This window comes from Sus scrofa, chromosome 11 (assembly GCF_054392235.1).
Source record: "Sus scrofa isolate SSC_HxYL_T2T_F1_AM1 chromosome 11, Sscrofa_HxYL_maternal_Yorkshire_Landrace_v2.0, whole genome shotgun sequence".
In the NCBI taxonomy this organism is placed as follows: domain Eukaryota; kingdom Metazoa; phylum Chordata; class Mammalia; order Artiodactyla; family Suidae; genus Sus; species Sus scrofa.
In genome coordinates, this window is record NC_139393.1 from 12,295,746 (window position 1) to 12,318,696 (window position 22,951).

Sequence of the window (22,951 nt, forward strand, 5' to 3'; positions counted from 1 at the left end):
AATAAGCAAATCTTTTAAATAATATAAATATGAATATAAATTATATACTAGCGCCCTGTATTTACATACTAAATTTAAATTTAAAATGCCCTTTGAAGTAAGATTTTAAAACAATAAAATTGAGGCATTAGCAACTTGCACCCACTGTGCTGCTTCAGCTCCTTCTCCCCAGACTTTGTGTGATTTTACTCTCTCCTCCTTCATCTTCAGAAAAAACAAAACCAAAACACCTTAAACCTCCCCCGCTCAGGACTTCAGCGTTCAGACAGCTTTAGTCACTTATAACTCTGATCTTTGGAAGCTTTGAGGGGCTGTACAAATACTCTGTGCTTCAGGAATTCTTCATATTTTTTTAAATGTGCCTTTTTTTTTTCTTTTGATCTGAATCCTAAAAAAAATATTGATAGAGTAAATCTGAGTTTCTTCATCCCCTCAAACATCAAGCCTCCAACAGCTTATACCAGCATCTTAGTTAGCACCCTAATTTATGACCACATCCTGGTTGGCCAGATGAGGACCAGAGTGGAGAAAATGTCTCACCTAAGGATTCTCCAGAGGGCTCTGATAATCCTCCTTTTACATGATTGGCCCTGATTCACACCTTCCAGAATGTTCCAGTCAAAGTCCTTCCCCTTCCATTCTTCTAAATAATCCCCAGAGCAGAGGTTCCTCAGCCTGGCTTTGTTCTTGATGGCAGCAGGCTTTTAGCCCCTACTTTCTAGAATGTTTGAATTAAAAGGAAAAGGACTTGTTTCCTCCGCTTCTTCAGTCTGGTACAAGTTCGCTGGCAATGTGAAAACAACTTTTTTCTAAACTTAAATTTAACTACTTTACACTTTTGAACCTTTTAATGTAACTAGAATAAGCAAGACAACATATTTTAAGCTGCAAAAAGTTCCTTTTAAAAGGTAAAAAAAAAATATATTCCTAGGTTCGTCCTTTTACTTAATAAAGTATTTCATTGGTTCTTTTCCTACCTTTTTTTTTTTTTTCTTTTTTTTGGCCATGCCTGTGGCAAGTGGAAGATCCTGGGCCAGAAAGTGGACCCATGCCACAGCAGCACCTGGAGCCAAGGCAGTGACAATGCTGGATCCTTAAGCCACTGTGCCACAAGGGAACTCCCTGCTCTTTTCCTATCTTCTTCCAACTATCTTCATATTCCCCAGAAGATTTCTAGTGATATTAAAATTTTTTATCTAATATTTTCAATTGTTTAATATTTAATGAGCACCTGATCCATAAAAAGTATAGCACAAAGTGCTATGAGGGATTCAGTGAAATATAAACCTCACAAAATTAGGCTCTAAAATCTACTTTGCCCAAATTATTACTAATGTAAAAATCCTAGGTCTCTTATGCCTTTGTGAATCTAGTGACATTCAGTGAAATAATATTATAGTGCCAGGTAGATAAATAATAACCACGTATTCCACAGGAATGAATGGGAAACAATAGATATGAAAAGCATTAGAGCACCAAGACTTTGAAGATAAACTGAAATTTTGGGATATTTAAAAGTAAATGTATGTAGCTGTATCCCGTCCTCCAGGAAACTTATATAGTCTAGTTCTAGAGATAGAATATGAATATAAATAACTGAAAAAAATCAGAAGGGAAGTCCCTGTCTTATGTGAACCTATTGCCCTCTCTACCGAGCAACTACACGAGCTTACATTCCTCTCCCTATTTTGCACCATGTGGGATGCTGCTGCTACTTAATGTCATATATAAGATGGGTGATGGTGCAAATAGCACTGTTCTTTATCTTCTTTGCATCTTACACTAATTTTCCAGGTTTTCCCAGTGAGACCAAGATCAAAAGAACATTTTATAGTTATTGTCTTGGTCAGCTCAGGTATTGTACTTTACCACAAATTGGGTATTAGCTTATAGACAACAGAAATTTACTTCTCACAAGTCCTGGAAGCCAAAAGTCTGAGATCACTGTGCCCACAAAGTCGGGTTCTGTGTCTGGTGAGCGCCTGCTTCGTGGCTCCTAGAAGACCATGTCCCTGGGTGTCCTCACGTTGGCGGAGAGAGAAAGCAAGCTCTCTCGGGGACTCCTCCCAGGACACTAAGCCCATTTCCAAGGGCTCCACCCTCATGGCCTCATCTAATCTAAAATTACCTTCCCAAGACCCCACCTCCTAATTACCATAACATTAAAGGATAGTTTCAACATTTGAATTGTGCGGGAATGGAAATATCCAATCTGTAGCAATTATCCATTTCCAACTGAGTACAAAAAAATGAGAATAGCAGTGAGACTTTACTTCTCCCTTCTAATCATCGACCATACACCGTTACCCAGTGGGTATATACCGTCATGCTCACCCAGCCCAGAAGTCAAAACTCATTATCGTCATTGCTGATAGAATATTGCTGAAACACCCTTCCGCCCCTCTTTTATCCACCAACGAGGCTGTTTATTGCTTGCAAATAAGGATGCCTGTATACCTATTAGTATCTCAGCCTCTTCTCAAGTTCCCCTTTCACATTCGAGTCACCGAAAATTTACATTAACGTATATTAATTCCACTGTAAGTTCTTCTTTCCACTGCAGTTCGTGGTGCCCTTGATGGCTTGTGCCTAGTTTATTGTTCCATTTGCTTCTCAGTGAGAGCCGTCTCATTCCCTCTCATTTTTGCATCTCTGGTGCACATCTTTGTGTACTCCTCCTCACCTGTGTTACAGGTGACCCTCCTTGGTACAGCCCCCCCCCATATGTCCCCTTACTCTAAACAACCAGAAATTGCCCTTCTCTCCTCCCTCCTGTTCTCCTTGCTACTGCTGGTCCCCCTTTTCCTCCCCCCTCCTGCCCTCACATATACCTACCTAGTCTCTCCCCTCTCCAGTTCCTCCTTTAGCTGTCATTTACTTTGACAGCCAATGTCTTGCTTTAAAACAAATTTGATCATGTCCATAGCTCTTCTTTAAAATTATTACCAATAAGACAAAATCCAGGAGTTCCTGTTGGGGCCCAGCGGGTTAAGAATTTGACTAGTACCCACGAGGATGCGGGTTCGATCCCTGGCCTTGCTCCGTGGATTAAAAGATCCAGCGTGGCCCAGAGCTGTGCAATAGGTCCCAGATGTCGCTCGGGGATCTGGTGTTGCTGTGGCTGTGGCGTAGGCCGGCAGCTACAGCTCCAGTTCGACTCCTGGTCTGGGAACCTCCATATGCTGCAGGTGTGGCCCTAAAAAGACAATAAATAAATAAATAAATTTTAAAAAGTGAAAAAATAAAAAGACAAAATCCAAAGAGTTTAGGTTGGCATAAAATGTCCTTCGTCGTCCGACTCTGTATACCTCCCCCCATCTCATCCTCTCGTCTTGACGTATCCCCTGATAGATCCTGTATACCAGCTATACTCAGTTCTTAGGCACTTCTTGGACCCCTTTCCCCATCTTTGTCTCAGCTGTGGTCGAAGTCAATGTCCAGTCTCCCATGCAGTTTTTTCTGACTTGCCTAGAGTTCCCTGCTCTGTCCTCTCTGCTGCCTTGTGTTTTGTTTATACTTCGTTCACAGTCTTGTGTATTATAACAGTCTGTTTATGTATCTGCCCCATAAACCAGACTCTGAGCTACTTGACCTGAAGACCATTCTTGTTCATTATTTTTTTTTTTTTACGCCCATCACAATGCCTAGTCCTCAAACTTTACTGCATGGATAAATAAATATCAGCAAAGTATGTAATGGACTTTAGAAACATTTCTATTTAAGTAGTTTAGGTTGAAGAAGAACTATGATTCTGAAAAAGCTAAGCTCCACTTATCCAGAAAATTCATTTATGTGAGTCGGTTCAAGCTCCCGTAATGCTGGAGAAAGTAAACATTATTATATTTTTCTTAGGGTTCACATTTTTTTCATTATAAGAATGGATAATGATCAAATTCTCACAGAGGATTACTAAGATAAACATCCACTTGTGCTCTAGCAGATAAATGTTAGTTTTAGCAGGAGAACCCAAAAAGAGAACACATTTGTGTATACTTTTCTTAGGCCGAAGACCTCAATATCTGGTGTTTTTCTTTTTTGTTTTTCTGTGTACCCCTGTGTATCCCAGAGTGAGATTCAAATTTCAGGTACAATGCTATCAATTTTGGACATGTTACACAAATAAATGTTCTTATCCTTTTCAATATAACGTAACTTCATAACAATATAATTTAACCCTCATCCTGCTATTTGAAAAGGTCAGTATTTTTTCACAGTATTGATGGTATATATAAAAATTAAGTGTTCTTGGTTTTCATTTCTTCAAGTTGCTTTAAAAAAGGACAACAGTAAAAACTTTTAAGATAGTAAAATTAGTTTATTTCTGTATCATGTTTAAAGTTACATAAACCACATATCAGATATTGTGCATCAAACACAAGTTTGCATGAACCCAGTTCCTAATGCTGTGCTTACATACAAGTAACACAGGTTGTCTTTGCGTACAATTTAAGAGCTTACTATTCAAGTGGCATGTATTAAACGTTTGAAACTTATGATGTTGCTTCTGGGTTCTTAATTGTTTTTAGCGATAGGTATAAAAATAATTTATTTTGCCAAATTACGCAATAAAACCATAAGTCTCTTCATAAAAAATCATGTATTGTAATTGCCAGTAGAGTCCAAAAAAAAAGGGAGAAATATTATATGATTTTTAACCAATACTAGCAACAATTTTTTTAAATGTGGATATTTTACTAATAATATTCTAAGAAGTGGAGTTCCTGATGTGACGCAAAGGGATTGGCAGCATGTTGGGAATTCTGGGACACAGGTTCAATCCCCAGCCCCGCCCAGGGGCTTAAGGATCCAGTGTTGCCACAGCTGCAGCTTCAGTTGTGACTGCGGCTTGAATCTGATCCCTGGCCTGAGAACTCCATATGCTCCGGGGCAGCCAAAAATAACTAAATAAATAAAAAGTAAAAATGATGTTATTCCGAAAAGTTTGTGGAACAGCTTAGAATGGAACATAAAGCTTTATGTATTTGTTTATTAATACTGTTGTTGATTCTGTAATCCATTTCTCTTAACTAATTTGTGGCCAGGTAAGATTGAAAAATCTTAAAAGCATACATTGTCAAGCATGTTGTTGAAGAAAAATGTTTGCCTTCTTTTCCTAGACACTGACCTGAAGAAAATCAAAGGAAAAAATAGAATTAAATAATAAACTATTGGGATTTAAGTAAATGAATTAATTCCGTGTATAGTTGTTATCAATTAATAATTTTATTCAACAGATTTTTTTAAGTCACTTAATATTCTACATTTTTATTTCCGGTAGGAACTAATTCCAGAGTTCTATTACCTCCCCGAGATGTTTGTCAACAGCAATGGCTATAATCTGGGCGTCAGAGAGGATGAGGTGGTGGTAAATGATGTTGATCTTCCCCCTTGGGCAAAAAAACCTGAAGACTTTGTTCGGATCAACAGGATGGTAAGAGCAATGTTATCTTTGCTTAAGCAATAACAGGAAGTGAAAAATAGCTTGTCATTTTGGTTAAGCTATGAACAAATTGTCTTTTAACATCTGTAAATACAAGGTTAAATTTTTAAGGGGGAAAAAAAAAGAAAGCATTTTTCTGTTGTCTTTTGACGGTGTTCTTTATTGTAGAGTGGGTGTTCCTTCCATGAGGACTAATAAAGGAAGGGTGATTCAGTTATTGTTGCTCCCTTAGGAGAAGACAATCAGATGCGCATCTGTTGACTAACATGACACGTTCTAAATTGCCTGAAATAAATGCCTATTCCTTGTTTTTGTCAACTAGCTATATCTGCACTCATTTCACTCGTAAAATATTCAAAACAAAATCATGTACGTTTAGGACATATGTGGATGTCGGAAATTATAAGCTGTGAAACATACCTTAAAATCCGTCTAGTAAACATTCTTAGATAGAAAATGCCATTATTTTTAAAATCTATATGACAGATGTCTGGAAGTTCAAATGGAAAATGTATAAATGGAATGTTTGTGTATGGTTATTTTATAGCTCTTAACACGTTCTGTCCATATTTAAGGAGATTTTAATCTCAAGGTGGTTACGGTACATGGAAGTGAACCACTTTACCAAACAACCTCTCTGGTGTGCTGTTGTCCTTGGTCAGCTAGGGAAGCGTATCAGTAAAGCCAGTGACCTAAAACATGTTTGGTTTTTGTTTTTGTTTTTGTTTTTGTTTTTTTACCTTGTTTCACTCCCAGGCTTTTCCAGCTGTCTCATAAATATGTTTTATTTTATTTTTGCAGCTTATTTATTTGAATCAGAATCCAAGTAAGGCCCACATATTGCAGTGGACCTCACATAGCCCTTAGTCCCTTCTTTTATAAGAGCTCTATAATTCACATATATACACAAATATAATTCATACACCACACATTTCAACCACATAAAAGTTTTTTTTCAAGTGGGTTTTAGTCTATTCACAGAGTTGTACAACCATCACCACCATCAATTACGAACATTTTATTATCCCATAAAGAAACCCAATACCCTTTAGCATCTCCCCTCAATTTCCCTGCTACCCCAGCCAGCCCTAGGCAGCCACTCATCTGCTTTGTCTCTAAAGACTTGCCTATTCTGGACGTTTCACTTAAACAGGGTCATACAATGTGTGATTTCTTCCTCTACCGCTGATTTTGTGATTCTTTTTCTTCACTGACAGTCACATGCCTCCTTCAACTTTAGAACTATATTTTCTGTCTCTAAGATGTATTTTACTTTTAACACGCTTTATTTTAGAAAGCCGTTACTGAGGCTGTCACCTGTAGTCCTATGTTTAAAGGTGCTATATAGAGAATCTGCAATTTAGTCTTCCTCTGAGGTAGTGTAATGTATTATATAAATTTTATGTAGGATTTCTCTCACTTTTCAATCTGTAAATTGGCATTTTCAGATATAGGGGATAATTTCATACTAATTACTTCAACAACAGATTATGTCTTCGATGTATGTTTTTAGTGTGAAGGATTTATACTTTAGTAATGCATACTTCTAAAAATCTATATTTACTTTTAAAATCCATAGTCCATTCCCATACTACCCTTAGGTACTTGAATCCTGACTATGATATCAGTGTGAAGCTATCATATTCACAAATTCAACCCAGAAACCTACTACATACTGAGTTGTGTCTCGGCTGAGTGACTGAGATGTGTCTCAGTCACGTAATTCCACTGTATATTTCTAGAGCCCAGAGTTGTCCCTAACTGTACCTAAGAGTAGTTAATTACCAAATATCTTGCTGAATGAATGAATAAATGAATGAATCATAGGGGGTAATAATCTTTATAATTTTAGCATCTTCTCTAATTAGGTCCAAACTAGTGAAACTGAATGTATCCTTCCCTCAGGCAAGCAAAATAGCAAAAATAGTTGGACCAAATTTTCTCTTGCTCATGCTATTGAATTTAAGTGGTTTAACACAGGTTTTCATGTGGGTGCTAGTAATTAATAAATACCAGTTGGTTATATTGGAAAGAGTATGACTTGGAGTTTAAAAGTTTCCTGGCTCTTGAACCTGAACTCTGCCGTATACGAGCTTCTTCGCCCTAAGTAAATTATCTCTGGTCTTCATATTTCTCATTTGTAAAGTGGAATATCTTAGAACTTTTTAAAATCATTACTTATCATAAAATTCATTTGTTTTTAGTGTACAATTTATGATTTATAGCAAATTTACCAACCATCAGCTCGGTTTAATTTTAGAACATTGCTTTTGCCCCAGAAAGATCTTCTGTCCGCCTCCAGCCCCCGACAACCATTAATCTACTTTCTATCTCCATAAATTTGCCTTTTCTGAACATTGTACCTAAATAGACCCATACAACATATGTTCCTGTATGTTTGATGTCTTTCACTTAGCATAGTTTTTGAGATGCATCCATGTTGTAGTGTACATCAGTTTTTTGTTCCTTTTTTGCATAGTAATAGTCCACTGTTCATGCACATATACTGCATTGTGTTTATCCATTCATCAGTTGATGAACTTTTGGGTTGTTTCCACTTTGGGGCTGTTTTGAAGACTGCTGCTGTGAACATTCACATACACGTTTCTATGTGGACACATGTATTCCTTGCTTTGGGATATATACCAAAGAGGTAGAATTGCTGAGTCATATGGTAAGTTTATGTTTAGCTTCGAAAGAAATTAACTGTTTTGCAAAGCAACTGTGTATTCCCACCTGCAATGTGTAACTGTTCCAGTTCCTCCATATCTTCATTAGCACTTGTTACTATCTTTTTTTTTTTCTTTATAGCCGTTCTTGTGGATGTGAAATAATATCTCACAGTTTTGGTTTTTTTTTTTTTTTGGCATTTCCCTAGTAACTGATGATATTGAGAATCTCTTCATGTGCTTATTGGCTGCTAAAATATTTTTAGATATATTTTAATAAACATTAGGTAGTGACTCATTATAAATGCACCTTCTATGTTTCTCATTAGTGAAAAAGTTTAAATGCTACCAGACTAGTAATTTTGTTAATGATATGCCTAAATGAAAAAGGAAAAAGCAATTGTGTTTCTAAATACAAATCCCAGAGCAGTATCACACACAGAATTTGTTTAATGTTGGAAAAGATAATTATCTGATAATTTCACATTCATGATAAATCAGATAATTATTATTGCTATAAACTGAACAAGCAAGACCATACACTTTAGAAAAAAAGTGTAGAGAAATCACAATGCTTCATCCATCTAGTATGTTGCATAGTAATGCAGTCCAGCTAAATAAACTTTGCAGATAAATGAAGTTTCTAGATTTTGATAGCTAAGTGAGAACTTTTTTGAACCATATTATGGTTATTGTTCTACTTGGTTTGCTATCCTCTCTTACAAAGGATGAAACTTCTCTTTATTATCCTAAGTACCTGTTACTATTCTATGAAGTGATGTAATTCCATATCTATTCTTCTGCTATTTTCTTCAGATTGTCAGCTGTCATCACACTTTCCTTTAATGGCCATACTGATTAGAATTTGTTGCTAGTTTACAAAATCAGACAATCAGATTTATCATCGGTAAGAATCAGGCAAGTGCTGGTTGAGGCCCTGGAGGAAATGTAAAACTTCATAGCTCTGGTAGAGAGTGATTATCTTCTACCTCAGGTGTCACTGTCCATTGTCTCATCGATTCCAGATTTGGGAATTGTGTTATGGAAACATGAAGTGACAAGACCCTGCCCTTAATACGTGGAATATTACGTAGGCAGTACTCACCTTGTATCTCTTTTCACATAGAAAGGGCTTTATGACTGGCCTAGGATACTCTCCTTACTTCTTTAGTGTAGTTGCTAACAGTCTTTTTTTCTCTGCTTTCCTCATTCCAAGACTTACTGCTGACAGCTGCTGCACGTCAGGTTGGATACCCTTAGTCACCACACCCTGTATCCCAGGGATGGTCATGAGTCATCCCAGTATGGCGGCTGACCAAGAAAAATCAAGGCACCTATAGTGCTTATAGTCTATACCATTTATTGATTGTTCCTTGTCAAATACTGTGCTAGAGCTCCAGGTACAATATTCTTTTAATCTTCAAAAAGTCTCTTGAGGAGTTCCCGTCACGGCGCAACGGAGACGAATCAGACTAGGAACCATGAGGATGTGGGTTCGATCCCTGGCCTCACTGAGTGGGTTAAGGATCCGGCACTGCCGTGAGCTGTGGTGTGGGTCACAGATGTGGCTCAGATTTGGCATTGCTGTGGCTGTGGCTTAGGCTGGCAGCAACAGCTCCAATTAGACCCCTAGCCTGGGAACCTCCATATGCCACAAGGGCAGCCCTCAAAAGACAAAAAGAAAAAGAAAAAAAAAAAAAAAAGTCTCGGAGTTCCCGTCGTGGTGCAGTGGTTAACGAATCCGACTAGGAACCATGAGGTTGCGGGTTCGGTCCCTGCCCTTGCTCAGTGGGTTAACGATCCGGCGTTGCCATGAGCTGTGGTGTAGGTAGCAGACGCGGCTCGGATCCTGCGTTGCTGTGGCTCTGGCGTAGGCCGGAGGCTACAGCTCCGATTCGACCCCTAGCCTGGGAACCTCCATATGCCGCGGGAGTGGCCCAAGAAATAGCAAAAAAGACAAAGGAAAAAAAAAAAAAAAGTCTCTTGAAATAAGACTTATCCTGAAACTCAGAGGGGTAAATTACCGTGGGTATATCTCCTGCTTATCAAAGTGTCAGTCTTCCTATCCTCAGTCTCCAAGATCGAATGAGAGGTGGCTTGAGGAGCTGCAGAGAGGAAGAAGGAAGGAAGGAGGGAAGGAAACATGGGGTCAGCAGAAGAAAAGACAGAGATGAGTGGGAATTTACCCCAAATCAGCAGCATGTTCCAGCCTCAACATCTAGGCACACCTAACTGTCTGTGATCCTATTTGTAACTCTATTATCAAAGCTCTCATACTTGTAAGGCTCCCTTTTCCAGAGTTCCCATCATGGCACAGTGGTTAATGAATCCGACTAGGAACCATGAGGTTGCAGGTTTGGTCCCTGGCCTTGCTCAGTGGGTTAAGAATCTGGCGTTGCCGTGGGCTGTGGTGTAGGTCGCAGATGCGGCTCAGATCCAGCGTTGCTGTGGCTGTGGTTTAGGCCGGCGGCTACAGCTCCGATTCAACCCCTAGCCTGAGAATCTCCATATGCCGCGGGAGCGGCCCTAGAAAAGGCAAAAAGACAAAAAAAAAAAAAAAAAAAAAAAGCTCCCTTTTCCATCCAGTAAAACCTCAGCTTAGAGCTGATGAAGTCCCAGGTCCTACCACCCAGCAGGTGTGGGAAGAAGGCGATCCTTCAACTCCACAAATGGAAGAAATGTCATGATTTTGTGTTAATTTACATGCTAAACATGATAGTTACTCACAGGATTTTAGACTTGGAACAGACATTTATTTGAATAAGCAGACGAAGACTCAGAAAAGCAAGTTGACTGACACCAGATCTGGACCCAAGTGCCTTTTCTGATGTGTTTGTCATTGCAAGTTGGCATTCTAAATGTCATCACCCCTAGGTGCCCTTACCGTCTTTAAAACTTCACCTATATTTTTGAACAAAATATGGCTTTATAGATCGACTTGAGAATGAAACCAGATTAGATTCATACTGTTTCTACTTCAGTACATATTCCAAACAACAAATAAAGGTACTTTGAAATAGAACCTCTTTGTTATTTGCAAACTGTCTATATCAAGATATAGTATGTATGACCCCCAGATAACTTATTTGACTCAGACTTACACTTCAGATTTAATCAGTGGCACTCTAGCCTATCATTAGTCGTATGATCACCACATAAGATTTTTTAGGAATCCGGAGTTCCCGTCATGGTGTAGCAGAAACGAATCTGACTAGGAACCATGAGATTGTGAGTTCGGTCCCTGGCCTCACTTAGTGGGTTAAGGATCCGGTGTTGCCATGAGCTGTGGTGTAGGTCGAAGATGTGGCTCAAATCTGGCATTGCTGTGGCTCTGGTGTAGGCCAGCAGCAACAGCTCAATTAGACCCCTAGCCTGGGAACCTCCATATGCCACGGGTGCGGCCCTAAAAAGACAACAACAACAAAAGATTTTTTAAAAATCCCTTTTCCTTAGAAAGACCTGATTCTCACCAAATGGTTTTTCACATCATCTGAGTTTTAAGACAATTGGCAGATTATTCATTGAAAGATCCAGTCTGAGAAAGTCTATAAAGACAATTTAGACTCTAAACTGGAGTTTCCCCTCTTAAAAATAATACACTAATGCAAATTTTGAGTAATCATTTTTTATTTATAGTTGCTCAGAATACTTTTGCTGCACATAAATACCATATAATAAATCATTTATTGCTGGTCCTAACATTACCAGTTAGAGAATTGACTTCTGTTTACATACCTATACTTGTCTTTTTAACACCTGAAAGGCTGCTAAGAAAACTTTGTCAAAAAACAGTTCTTCTAAATAAACTTTGAAACTTAGTATCACTGTAAATCCATATTCATCAAGCCATGACTTGTGTGTAAAGAGTCATACAGCATTTTCAGAAATGAGTGGTACATTTTTATTATAAGTATCAAGTTCCACCTTGGGTTCATGAAGAAACAAAAAAGGCAAGACATGAGTTTTTCTCTACTGGAAACCAAATTCTTGTTATCTGATAGACATTAATGAATCTGGTAAGACTTCCCCCCCACCACACACACCCACAGCATGCAGAAGTTCCTGGGCCAGGGGTCACATCCACACCACGGCAGTGACAATGTGAGATCCTTCCCCACCAGAGACCTCCAAGACTTTTGAACTAAACCTTTACTGCATGCAATGAAAGTCTTTACCCCAAATTCCACTTATTTGGATAAATCAAACTGCCCCCAGTCTTGGTTCCCTGCAGCACCAGGAGGCAGCACCAGGTTGAATCAACCCTATGCAGGAAGTGCCTAGCCAACAACTGTTAGATGGCTTGACAAGTGTTTATTCCTTCTGTCTTCTTTACCTGGATTTTCCTTTAAGAGGCTGCACAGAATAGGAAGGGAAAGTTCACATGTATCAACAAGACTCCAGGTCTGTCGTTGCCATTCTTGGTGCATCCGAATTGAGCTAAAGGGCAGGACCACGCTGCTGCCTCTGGGGAGAGTTTTAAGCATCAGAGCTCTCAAAACAGACCTTACAAAAGGTAGCTGTGTGTGCCTACAGCTGCTGTCCTGACCAGTGTCTGCTGTACTGCTTTTCTTCAATTTGAAGTTTTCCTTCACAGCACCCTGTTCATAGTTTAGTTTGCTGCAACCTCTGGTCCATTTTCCTATCATACGAGTGGGAAATGATCGTATGATTTGTGAAGAAATAAGGTTAGACATCTGTGTTAACACTGGAACATATAACCAGTAGTCTACCTGTCTTCTTTATTTGCTGAAGAAATATTTATTTGATGAATATTTCTATAATATACAAAGCCTGGATAATAATATAAAATATAAAAGTGTTTCAGCTCTCATAAGTTTTCCATGAATTCCATGAATACAGCATCCACTTTTTAATATTATTTCATAACATTAGAAGTTTCTAACTTTACACTGGCTGGGTGGCTCATACAGGATTTAGTGCTTATGAAATGGGTTTAGGGAAAATGTGCTCTCGTATATTTATAATTTGGACTGAGATTATCTTCAGTTATTTGAAGGAGTTCTTTGTAATGAGCCTAAAGTAGAAAATGAAAATGCCGTATATCCTGAAGAAATGACATTCGTGGTGCAATGAAAGCCTTCAGCTCTTGCATGGATTAGTATTCTGTATCCACACAAAGGAGCAGTCCCTCCTTTTTCTCTCAAGCTGTCATTGAGAAATTCAAGGCAAAGAAGACAAAACTAATGTTACAAAAGGGATGGTCTCACTGATTATAAATGATCAGTTTCATCACTCCAGCAGCAATTAAAAAGGTGTTTGATGCATTTGTAGAAGCCTTTACATGCTGACCACCTCATTTCCTTTTCTTATTTTTTAAAATGAAACAATCCTTAGACTTTTTTAATGATGTTATCTCTTTTAGTCTGTGGTTTTTTTAGTTATAGACAAGAATATATATACATATGTCATCTAGGTATATATATAATATATACATATATTATGTATTATTTTATATATATATATAATTGTTAGAGTTGTTTGTGTTTTGTAAATGCAATGACGAGGTTTGTGTTTCACTGAAGAACTGTGAATTCAAACTTTGGTCTCATTAGCCAACCTGGGAAAATAATATAGACACTTTTAGTAGACATTTCAATAACTTCTCAATGCATTGAGTTCATACATCAAGAATTGGTTTAATTTATCCCCGCGAAGCCAGGCTGATGGTGACCGACTCACTCATGAAACATTAATAAAGCGAGTGTTCGGTTCTAACGTGATTATAATCTGACCCCCTCACAAAGGGCAGAAATAGAAAGTATCTCTGATAACATTACCCTAATGCTGGGTTCATCAATCATAATCTGCCCTTCTTTAAAATTTGTTTTAGCAAAAGGCCTGATAAATACCCAGCCCGCAGCCCCGACGTCCCTGGTGCTGCTGGGCCAAGGGCAGAACATTCTCAGTCTGCAGAGCAGGCAGCAGTGAGCTGGGGCAGAGACACAGGGGATGTGGTTTTATCTTTGACTCTGTTACATCCTTGATGAGATTTTCACTTTTTTCAAGAAAAGGTCTCTTCTATGATAGAAATTTGCATTTGGGATATACTCAACAAAGAAATTTAAGCAAATAGCATAACATAAGAATCACTGGAAGTCTTTAGCAGCAACTTAAAATATTGAGATAAATATCTTGTGTGTGAGTACCTGCCCTTGCCACCTGTTAGCCAGGACATCCTGGACAAATAAGACATCCTTATCCCTTGAGGGTGCAGAATCTTCCTTATCTCTGCAACTGGAGATTTGTTCATTACATAAACCTTCGTTGAGAGCCAGCTCGCAGTATGGCATTATGGCAAACTCAAAGAAGACCGAAATCCCGTCATTTTCCCCAGTGCCATGAGCCTAAACCCTTCATCCTGGTCTGCGCCCTGGACACACAGGTATGAGCCACACAGTGAGTGGCCTTCGGGAGCCCACACTCTAGTTAGGAACCCACGTGAGGAAACATACAGCCACAGTAACCGCTGACAGGTGCTGTAATGCGTTCATTCACCAGCTAATTATCCAGTGGGCCAGGTGCTATCCTCCATGTTAAGAGTGTAACAGTGAACAAATAGACAAAGATCCCTGCTCTCCTGGGGCTTACTTTTGATCAAAGATAATTCACAGGCAGAAATTAATAAGTAAAATACAAGTATGTTAGCAGGTGATCAGTACTGTGGGCAAAAGACGTGTGCCAGGCAAGGGGCTCAGAAATACAGAGATGAATGGTCACGATCCCCTCGTGATGGTGAGACTCGAACTAGGAGCTGAATCAGACTCTCTTGAGAGAAAAGCAGTGCAGGCAGAGGGAACATCTGGAGCAAAGGCCCTGTGGCAGGAAGGCGCTTGGCAAGGAAGCCAGTGGGCTGGGGTAAAGTAAAGACGGAGTGTGCAGTGGGAGACTGAGCAGCAATGCGTCCAGATCATGTACGTCCCTGAAGGTCATCAAAAGCACTTTGCATTTTCACTCTGAGTGAAATTGACAATTGCGGCAGTGTTTTAAGCGGAGTACTATGATTTTTTATGTATTTTGAGAGGGTCACTTGGACGACAGTGTTGGGAATGAAATGCTGAGGCACAAGGGTGGAATCAGGCCTGTCTGTTGGGAGGTATTGTGAGCGATGCTGATGGCTTGGACCGGCGTGGTGGCGGTGAAGGTTGTAAGAAATTAATGGAGTCCAGATGCATTTTAAAGTTAGAGCCAACACGTGCCCTCTGCAACTTCCTAGTAGTAGCCATTTTCCCTCAGATTTTTCTAGTTCTGCAAAGCCTAGGAAAAGAAAGGGTGTGTGTATGGGGGGGGGGGGTAAGTTCCTGTTGTAGCACAGCGGAAATGAATCTGTCTAGTTCGATCTCTGGCCTCACTTAGTGGGTTAAGGATCTGGCGTTTCCATGAGCTGTGGTGTAGGTTGCAGATGCAGCTTGGATCCCAAGTTGCTGTGGCTGTGGTGTAGGCTGACAGCTGTAGCTCCAATTCCACCCCTAGCCTGGGAACCTCCATATGCGGTGACTGCTGCCCGCAAAAGAAAAGAAAAGAAAAAAGAAAGGGTGGGGAACAAATGTGTAGAGATGGATCCACTCCATTTTAAGAATTTCTTCTAGAAATGGGATGGGAAAGGGAGGCTTAGTGCCTATTGTCATATTAGAGTTTTAGCGGAAATTCAAGCTGCAGGAAAAGCTCAAGTCAACATGTTTATCTTCCACCAAACTGATCATTTTGAGGGCATGGCACACTTACCCATCTGTATATCTCTGTATATCCGCCAAGGCTTGCGTCTGACATGTGTAGAAGGTCACCGTAATTTGGGGCTGGAGAGAGATTAGGCTACATTCCCTCCTGTTTGTTTGCATTTCAGTGGGATGTGCTCCTTGAGAGCGGAGATTGCGTCTTGTGTATCAAAGTATCCCTGGGCCTAGAACACTTCCTGGCGCGTAAGAGGTGCTTCATATTGAATAAATGAATGAACGAATGACGAATGAATGATCATTCCCGCTGAGTTCCTTTTCCCTCAGATGCCCTCACAGTTCGCTTCCTCATGATAGTCCTTACTTGTCACAAACTGAAGGAAAAGCCTTCTCTGACTGCCTCCTCTAAAGTAGCAGTTCCCTCCCCATTTACACACACCTCTCAACTTTCTCCCCGCCTTTCTCTTTTCCTTAGCACTTTTCGCCTTCAGACGTACTCTCTCTCTTACTCACTGTCTTAGGTTTTGTCTCTTTCTCCCCACTACACTGTAAACTCTCTGACAGGGAGTTTGGTGTTGCATTTATTCAGTGCTGTAATCATAGCATCTAGAATAGTGTCTGGCACATAGCAGATGAGCCATCAATATTTGTCGAGTGAACGAATGAATTTCTTTCCCACCCCACCCTCGCTTCCTGACATTTCTTTTCTTCCTTCTTGTAACCGACACATCTTTCCCATTGCTTAATTAATCACTCAATAAATATTTACTAAATATTGATTATTAATGCTGGGGTAAGAACTATGGGAAGTGCAAAAGAAGCATTAGCTATAATCTCTATATTCCAAATGCTTCTATTCTAGTTGAGGATATCATATGGCATGTTTGAAACAATTAAGTGTTAATTGGTAATAATCCCATTCCTTTGTTTAGCACTTTACAATTTATATGCAAATTGATTTTCACAAGTAAATTTGTATACATTACTTCCTACATTAAACAGAAGGGAACTGATGAGAAGTGTTATAGAAGGTCGTAGAAGACTTCATAGAGGAGTTCCTATCATGGCTCAGCCGTAGCAAAACCAACTAGTATCCATGAGGACGCCAGTTCAATCCCTGGCCTCCGTCAGGGATCTGGCATTGGCCTGAGCTGTGGTGTAGGTCGCAGATGCAGCTCAGATCTGGCATTGTTGTGGCTGTGGTGTAGGCCAGCAGCTATAGCTCTGACTCACCCCCCCTAGCCTGGGAACTTACATATGCTATGGATGTGGCCCTAAAAAGACAGAAAAAAAAAAAAAAAAGACTTCATAGAGTATGAGGTGGAAAACTCAGGAAATGAACATTGGGCTTGAGTGGGGATGGCTAAGACTTGAAAAAGAAGCAGGGAGGTGAAAAGCTTTTATTTTCAGGAGAAAGGAGCAATAAGGGTTCAGAGGTCAGACCAGCCGCTATGTGCCCAGGACTGTAAATTGTGCTACTGGAGCCAAGGCTTTGTAGCTAGAAGCCCAAAGAAATAGTGGGGAAGGGTGGGATCAAAGTTTGAAAGGCCTCGGGGGTCAGGTAAAGTTTCCACTAAATGTGCTATGATTGGAGGAACCTTGGTAGATTTGACGTGGAGGATGACAGTAGGAGCGTGCTGGTTTCAGAAGTGTGTCCCACCAGCAGGGAGCAAGGCTCGGATTAGAGGAAGAGGTCAGAGTCTGCTGCACTAGGACGGTGCTGATGGGAATGGCCAAGTCCTCTGTATTATATACACCCAGGAAATAATCAAGTGGTAGAATCATTTAAGCCTCCCAAAATAAACATTTAAAACAACTATGTTGGGAGTTCCCGTCGTGGCGCAGTGGTTAATGAATCCGACTAGGAACCATGAGGTTGTGGGTTCGATCCCTGGCCTTGCTCAGTGGGTTAAGGATCCGGCGTTGCCGTGAGCTGTGGTGTAGGTTGCAGATGCGACTTGGATCCCGCGTTGCTGTGACTCTGGCGTAGACCAGCGGCTACAGCTCCGATTAGACCCCTAGCCTGGGAACCTCCATATGCAGTGGGAGCGGCCCACGAAATTGCAAAAAGACAAAAAAAAAAAAAAAAACTATGTTGCCCTTATTTGAAATAATTAAAATTTTCACTGGGTGATAGCTATAACTTCAGTTTAATCATGCTAAGAAGCCAGCACAGACACTACAGAATAAGTAGCAATATGATTTTCTAATTATCCGCTGGAATATATGCAACTCTGAAGAATTTTTTTCAGTATCAGAAGCAGATTTTTGAGGCAATAAGAGGAAAGGCTTGGAAATGCTCTTGGGGTAGTTTGGTCTTAAAAAAAATAATAATTTAGGAGAAATTAGCATTCTCTCCTCACAGTTAATGCCACTAGCCTAGTTTCCTTTTTTCTAAGTTTCTGAGCTGCTTTATCTTAAACCTGCTAGAGAAAGAATTTTCTACCATCTAAGACCCATGGGACAATATGGAAATTAGAATTAGGTAACTATTATTCATCTAAGAGAGATCCTCTCTGGTTTAAATCTCACTTCCTCTCAGATCCCCAGGGTAGAATTATGGATTGGGAATTGGTTTATCCAGGCTTAAAGCAATTGCTTCTGCTTTTAGATATGCAAGTAGAGGGTAAAGCAAGCTATTAAGACCATTATAACCCTAATAGCTTAGTAATCAAGTCTTTCTTTATATTTTTCAGTTGTATTTTCAAGAAAATCTTGTTTCAAAGTCCAAAATGGGTTTTTGCATGAAAACATAGTTCTGAAAAGAACAAATAAGCAAAAAAGCATGTATTTAAATAACAGATTAATGCTGTTTAGAGTACAGTGAAGTTTCCGTATAAGGCTTCAGCTTTAGATAGATCTTTATGCTCTAATTATGCGATACCTAAAATTCAATTCTTAGATATGCATTTGATCTAGAACCAGATTCAGCTCTTAAATGTTTTAACTGGATTTTCTTTTGTTTCTACAGTGACTAGCAAGTCAGACAATCCATAAGACTGTCTGTTTAATCTACTACCTTATTGTCTGTCATTTAATTTTATACCCCAAAAAACCCCTGAGGCAGAGTTATTTTGATTGTTTGTTTATTGATTCACCCTCCTACCTAACCTTCAGGATAAAATGGCATAAGCAACTATAGACATAGAGATGTTTAAATTTAATTAAAATTATTATAAACAACTATAAACTAATAAATTTTAGAACTAAGGTAAAATGGATAAATACCGATAAAATATAAAATGTCAAAATTGGCACCAGAGGACTTAGAAGCCTTAAAGAAATTTAAATAGTAAATCTTCCCAACCACAAAAATATCCAAGGCCGTATTATTTTACAGGTGAGTTCTAACAAATTTTCTGAGATAAGGAATTCATTTCTTATGGAAATTATTCCAGAAAACATTGGGAGCCATCCAGCTCATTTTATGAGGCTAGTGTGATACTGATTCGAGTAGCTAAAGGGAAACCAAGGAAAAAAGAAATGGGGCTGTTTCATGTATTGATATAAATACAAAAAAATCTAAACAAAATGCTAACAACTCAACAGTGTTTTAAATACATATAAAGTGTGTGTGCCTGTGTGTATTGCATCCAGACTGACCCTTTGGAGTTCCCATCGCGGTGCAGTGAAAATGAATCCGACTGGGAACCATGAGGTCTTATCGATGTCACTAGACATACTTGGACAGAAAGGGTCCATGAAATTTATTCCTTTAGAATAAAACAATTATTGAACTAAATGCCTAACGCAATTATGAGGGTTGGAAGGAATGATCATTTTTCACTTAGTTGAGTTTTGAAACATTTATCCTTTTATGTCTATCCACTACTTCTGTTTTCCTCTGCTATGGGCAATGCCTATAATTTGTTTGATGTTTCTCTCCTTTCGTTTGCATGCGTTTTTCTAAAACATTACTCATGGAATGTATTTTTGATGTATAAAAATTAAATAGGGTCATAGATTTCATTGTGTTTCTGACTTGTTTTCACTTAGCCTTGTTTTTACAACCTACCTATGTGGCTGTGTATAGGCAGTCCACTGCTTCCACGGAGAAGTAAAGGGAAGTCCCCTGGTAAGGAGCCCTAGACTGCCCCTGACTTGCCACGACCCAAGGCTGGGATGAATATCCACTTTGGCATCCTCGTTTGGCTTGTTGTGAGAATTTCTTTGGGACTCGTAGTCTGGAGTAAGACAGCTGCCACTGCGCTAGATGTGCAGAGACTGAGTCTGAGTCGTTAGTGCCCAGCTGCTCTTCAGGTTGGCTGCCCCTGTCTTCACCCCCCACCCTCCAGGCCCAGTGCAAGAAGGCTTCTACAAGGCCACAGCCCCTTCAACAACCGGTATTAGTCAGGTTTGTAATACTAGCCAGAGTAACAGATACAAAACAATATCTCACTGGTGACTACTGAGGAATTCCTTATCTTTGGAATATGCTTGTTGGCCTTTTGGGTTTCCTCGTCTACAAATTTCCTTTTCATGCTCTTTGCCTGTTTTAAACAGAGGTTCCTGTCTTTATGTTGTTCTTTTGCAGACGTTCTTTATATATTTTCAACAGTAGTTGTTGGTTTCAAACATTGCAAATGCATTCTCCTGAATGTCACGTCTATTAACTTTATCCCCATTAATTTTGGTTGAGCAGAACTTCTTCAACTGAGATGTTTTTCCTTTACATTTATGGTCTTGGTATTTTGTTTTGAATAACAAAGATAACTTTATATATTTTGAGGTATCAGCTTTATACTTATGGTTTTGCTTTTCATACACTGGTCTTTATCTAGAGTCTACTTTCACTCCTAGGTGCTGTTAGATAGAGAACCAGTATAATTTTTGTTTATATAGTAAGTCCGTTTTGCTAACATCATCTACGAAATAAATGCAACTTTTTTTTTTTTTGTCTTTTTGTCTTTTCTAGGGCCGCACCCACGGCATATGGAGGTTCCCAGGCTAGGGGTCCAATTGGAGCTATAGTCCCTGGCCTTCTCCACAGCCATAGCAACGCGGGATCCGAGCCACATCTACAACCTACACCACAGCTCACAGCAACGCTGGATCCTTAACCCACTGAGCAAGGCTGGGAATCAAACCCACAACTTCATGGTTCCTAGTGGGATTCACTAACCACTGAGCCACGACGGGGATTCCATAAATGCAACTTTCTTGAGTGATATGTACTGTCATCTTTAGTGTGTGAATATATATTTGAAACAAAGACATAAAACTGCTATTGTTTACAAATAGTATAATCTACCTACCAATTCTTTTCTCCTTTTCTTCCATCCTCTCTTCCTGGCCTCCTTCCCTTCCTCCCTTCTTTTTGCTTTATTTCCTTTTTTCCTATTATCTATCATCTATCTAGCTATGTGTCTGTCTCCAGCTCTTTGCAGCTTATCTTTATCTTATACATCTTAATATCTAGTAGATTTATTCTTTTTAGAGTCAACTCAGCTATTTGTGGACTTTGATTCATCCCTATAACTTTTACAAAAAGTATATAGCTACATCAAAATAAGTTTTATTGGCATTGCAATAAATTTACAGATTAATTTGGAAAAAATGATGTTAGCTTTTCCCATTGGAGGTCTCAGAATGTCTCTTTTTATGCAGATCCTTTTCTATGTAGCTTATTAAAGTTAAAAATTAACATTTTGTCCATAAAGGACATGGGTATTTGTGGTTAATTCCCAGGGACTTCATAAATTTTAATGCAATCATATATTGTTAAAAGTATATTTTGTACGCAGTTATTGATAATATAGGAAAATACTATTGATTTCTGTAAGCTTGACTGTGTTCCTGGCAACTCCTATTAGTTAATTTCTTTGTTTTTTCTCACAAGAAGCGTTCTCAACCTTGATGACTATATGAGACAACAGTGGTGATAGGGAACCTCCTTGTCTTTTTTCCTGATCTTAAGATGATCAGATCAGATCACCCGGGCGTGCGGAGGTTCCCAGGCTAAGGGTCCAGTTGGAGCTGTAGCTGCACTTTGAAATGCTGTAGCTGATTTGAAATGGTTGCTATGTGGTTATGTTGATAAAGTCTCCCTTTAAATAATAGATCTGATTTCACTAGTATTTTGAATTCCAATGAATAGACATGGGCAATAACTAACTACTCTATAATGAACTGCCATTTATTTATTTTTCATCCTTTCATTTGTTGTGCCATGTCCTGGAAGCACTACTGACTAATTACTGACTTTTCATTTGTACTGACTGACCAAACCAATATTATAGACATAATCAACATGGAATTTTAACCAGTATCTCTTTTGTATTTTAGTCCCTTTTTCTGTTTTAGTCTGAACTATTATGTCAAGACCAGTGAGGTCCAGAGTGTAGAAATCCCGTTTAATTTTATGTAAACTATCCTTTCATAAAAATCTAATTGTTTAGGAGTTCCCATCCTGGTGCAGCGGAAGCAAATCCGACTAGGAACCATGAGGTTGCGGGTTTGATCCCTGGCCTCGCTCAGTGGGTTAAAGCTCCGGCGTTGCCGTGAGCTGTGGTGTAAATTGCAGATGCGGCTCGGATCTGACGTTGCTGTGGCTGTGGTGTAGGCTGGCAGCTACAGTTCCGATTGGCCCCTTAGCCTGGGAACCTCCGTATGCCACAAGTGCGGCCCTACAAAGACAAAAGACAAAAAAAAAACCCTAATTGTTTATATATATATTTCCGACTGAGAAACATCCACAGTAAGTGGTATCAATAAAATTCCAAAAATTTTGAAAGGAATAGATCAAAAAAGAGGTTGAAGGGAATAAATTCCTAGGCAAATATGATCACGGAAAGAGTTGAAAAGTATCATTCCGCTATTTTGTAGATTTAAGAAATGAAACAATTATCAGAGGGCTAATTTAAAAAATCATTTATTAATTAAATGAATTTCAAGCTGGTTTCAACACCTTAGAAGTCAGGAACATGCAGCCAAAGAATGACTTCATTCTCATATTTAGTTATGTCTGTAATTTCGAAGTTTGTTTGATACAGCTTTGAATAGTTGAAATTTGAGACGCTAGCTCTAACAGCTTTCTGTTCATGTTGCTGAGATCACTGTGCCCTTAAAATCAATAAGAAATTGATGATGCATGAATGCAAGAAAGTGAGAGCTATAGTGACTGTACCGTGATTGTCACTGCTTACACCACA

General features: G+C 39.2%; 1 protein-coding gene across 19 annotated transcripts in view; it reads left to right on the forward strand.

Moving 5' to 3' along the window:
• The window catches only part of NBEA (neurobeachin), a 644,629-nt gene that overhangs the window by 573,534 nt on the left and 48,144 nt on the right, over positions 1-22,951 (forward strand). For all 19 annotated transcript variants that reach the window (XM_021065197.2, XM_021065202.2, XM_084981455.1 and 16 more), the window contains one exon: positions 5,279-5,431. In XM_021065197.2, coding sequence (XP_020920856.2) covers positions 5,279-5,431 — 153 coding nt within the window. The remainder of the gene's footprint in view (positions 1-5,278; positions 5,432-22,951) is intronic.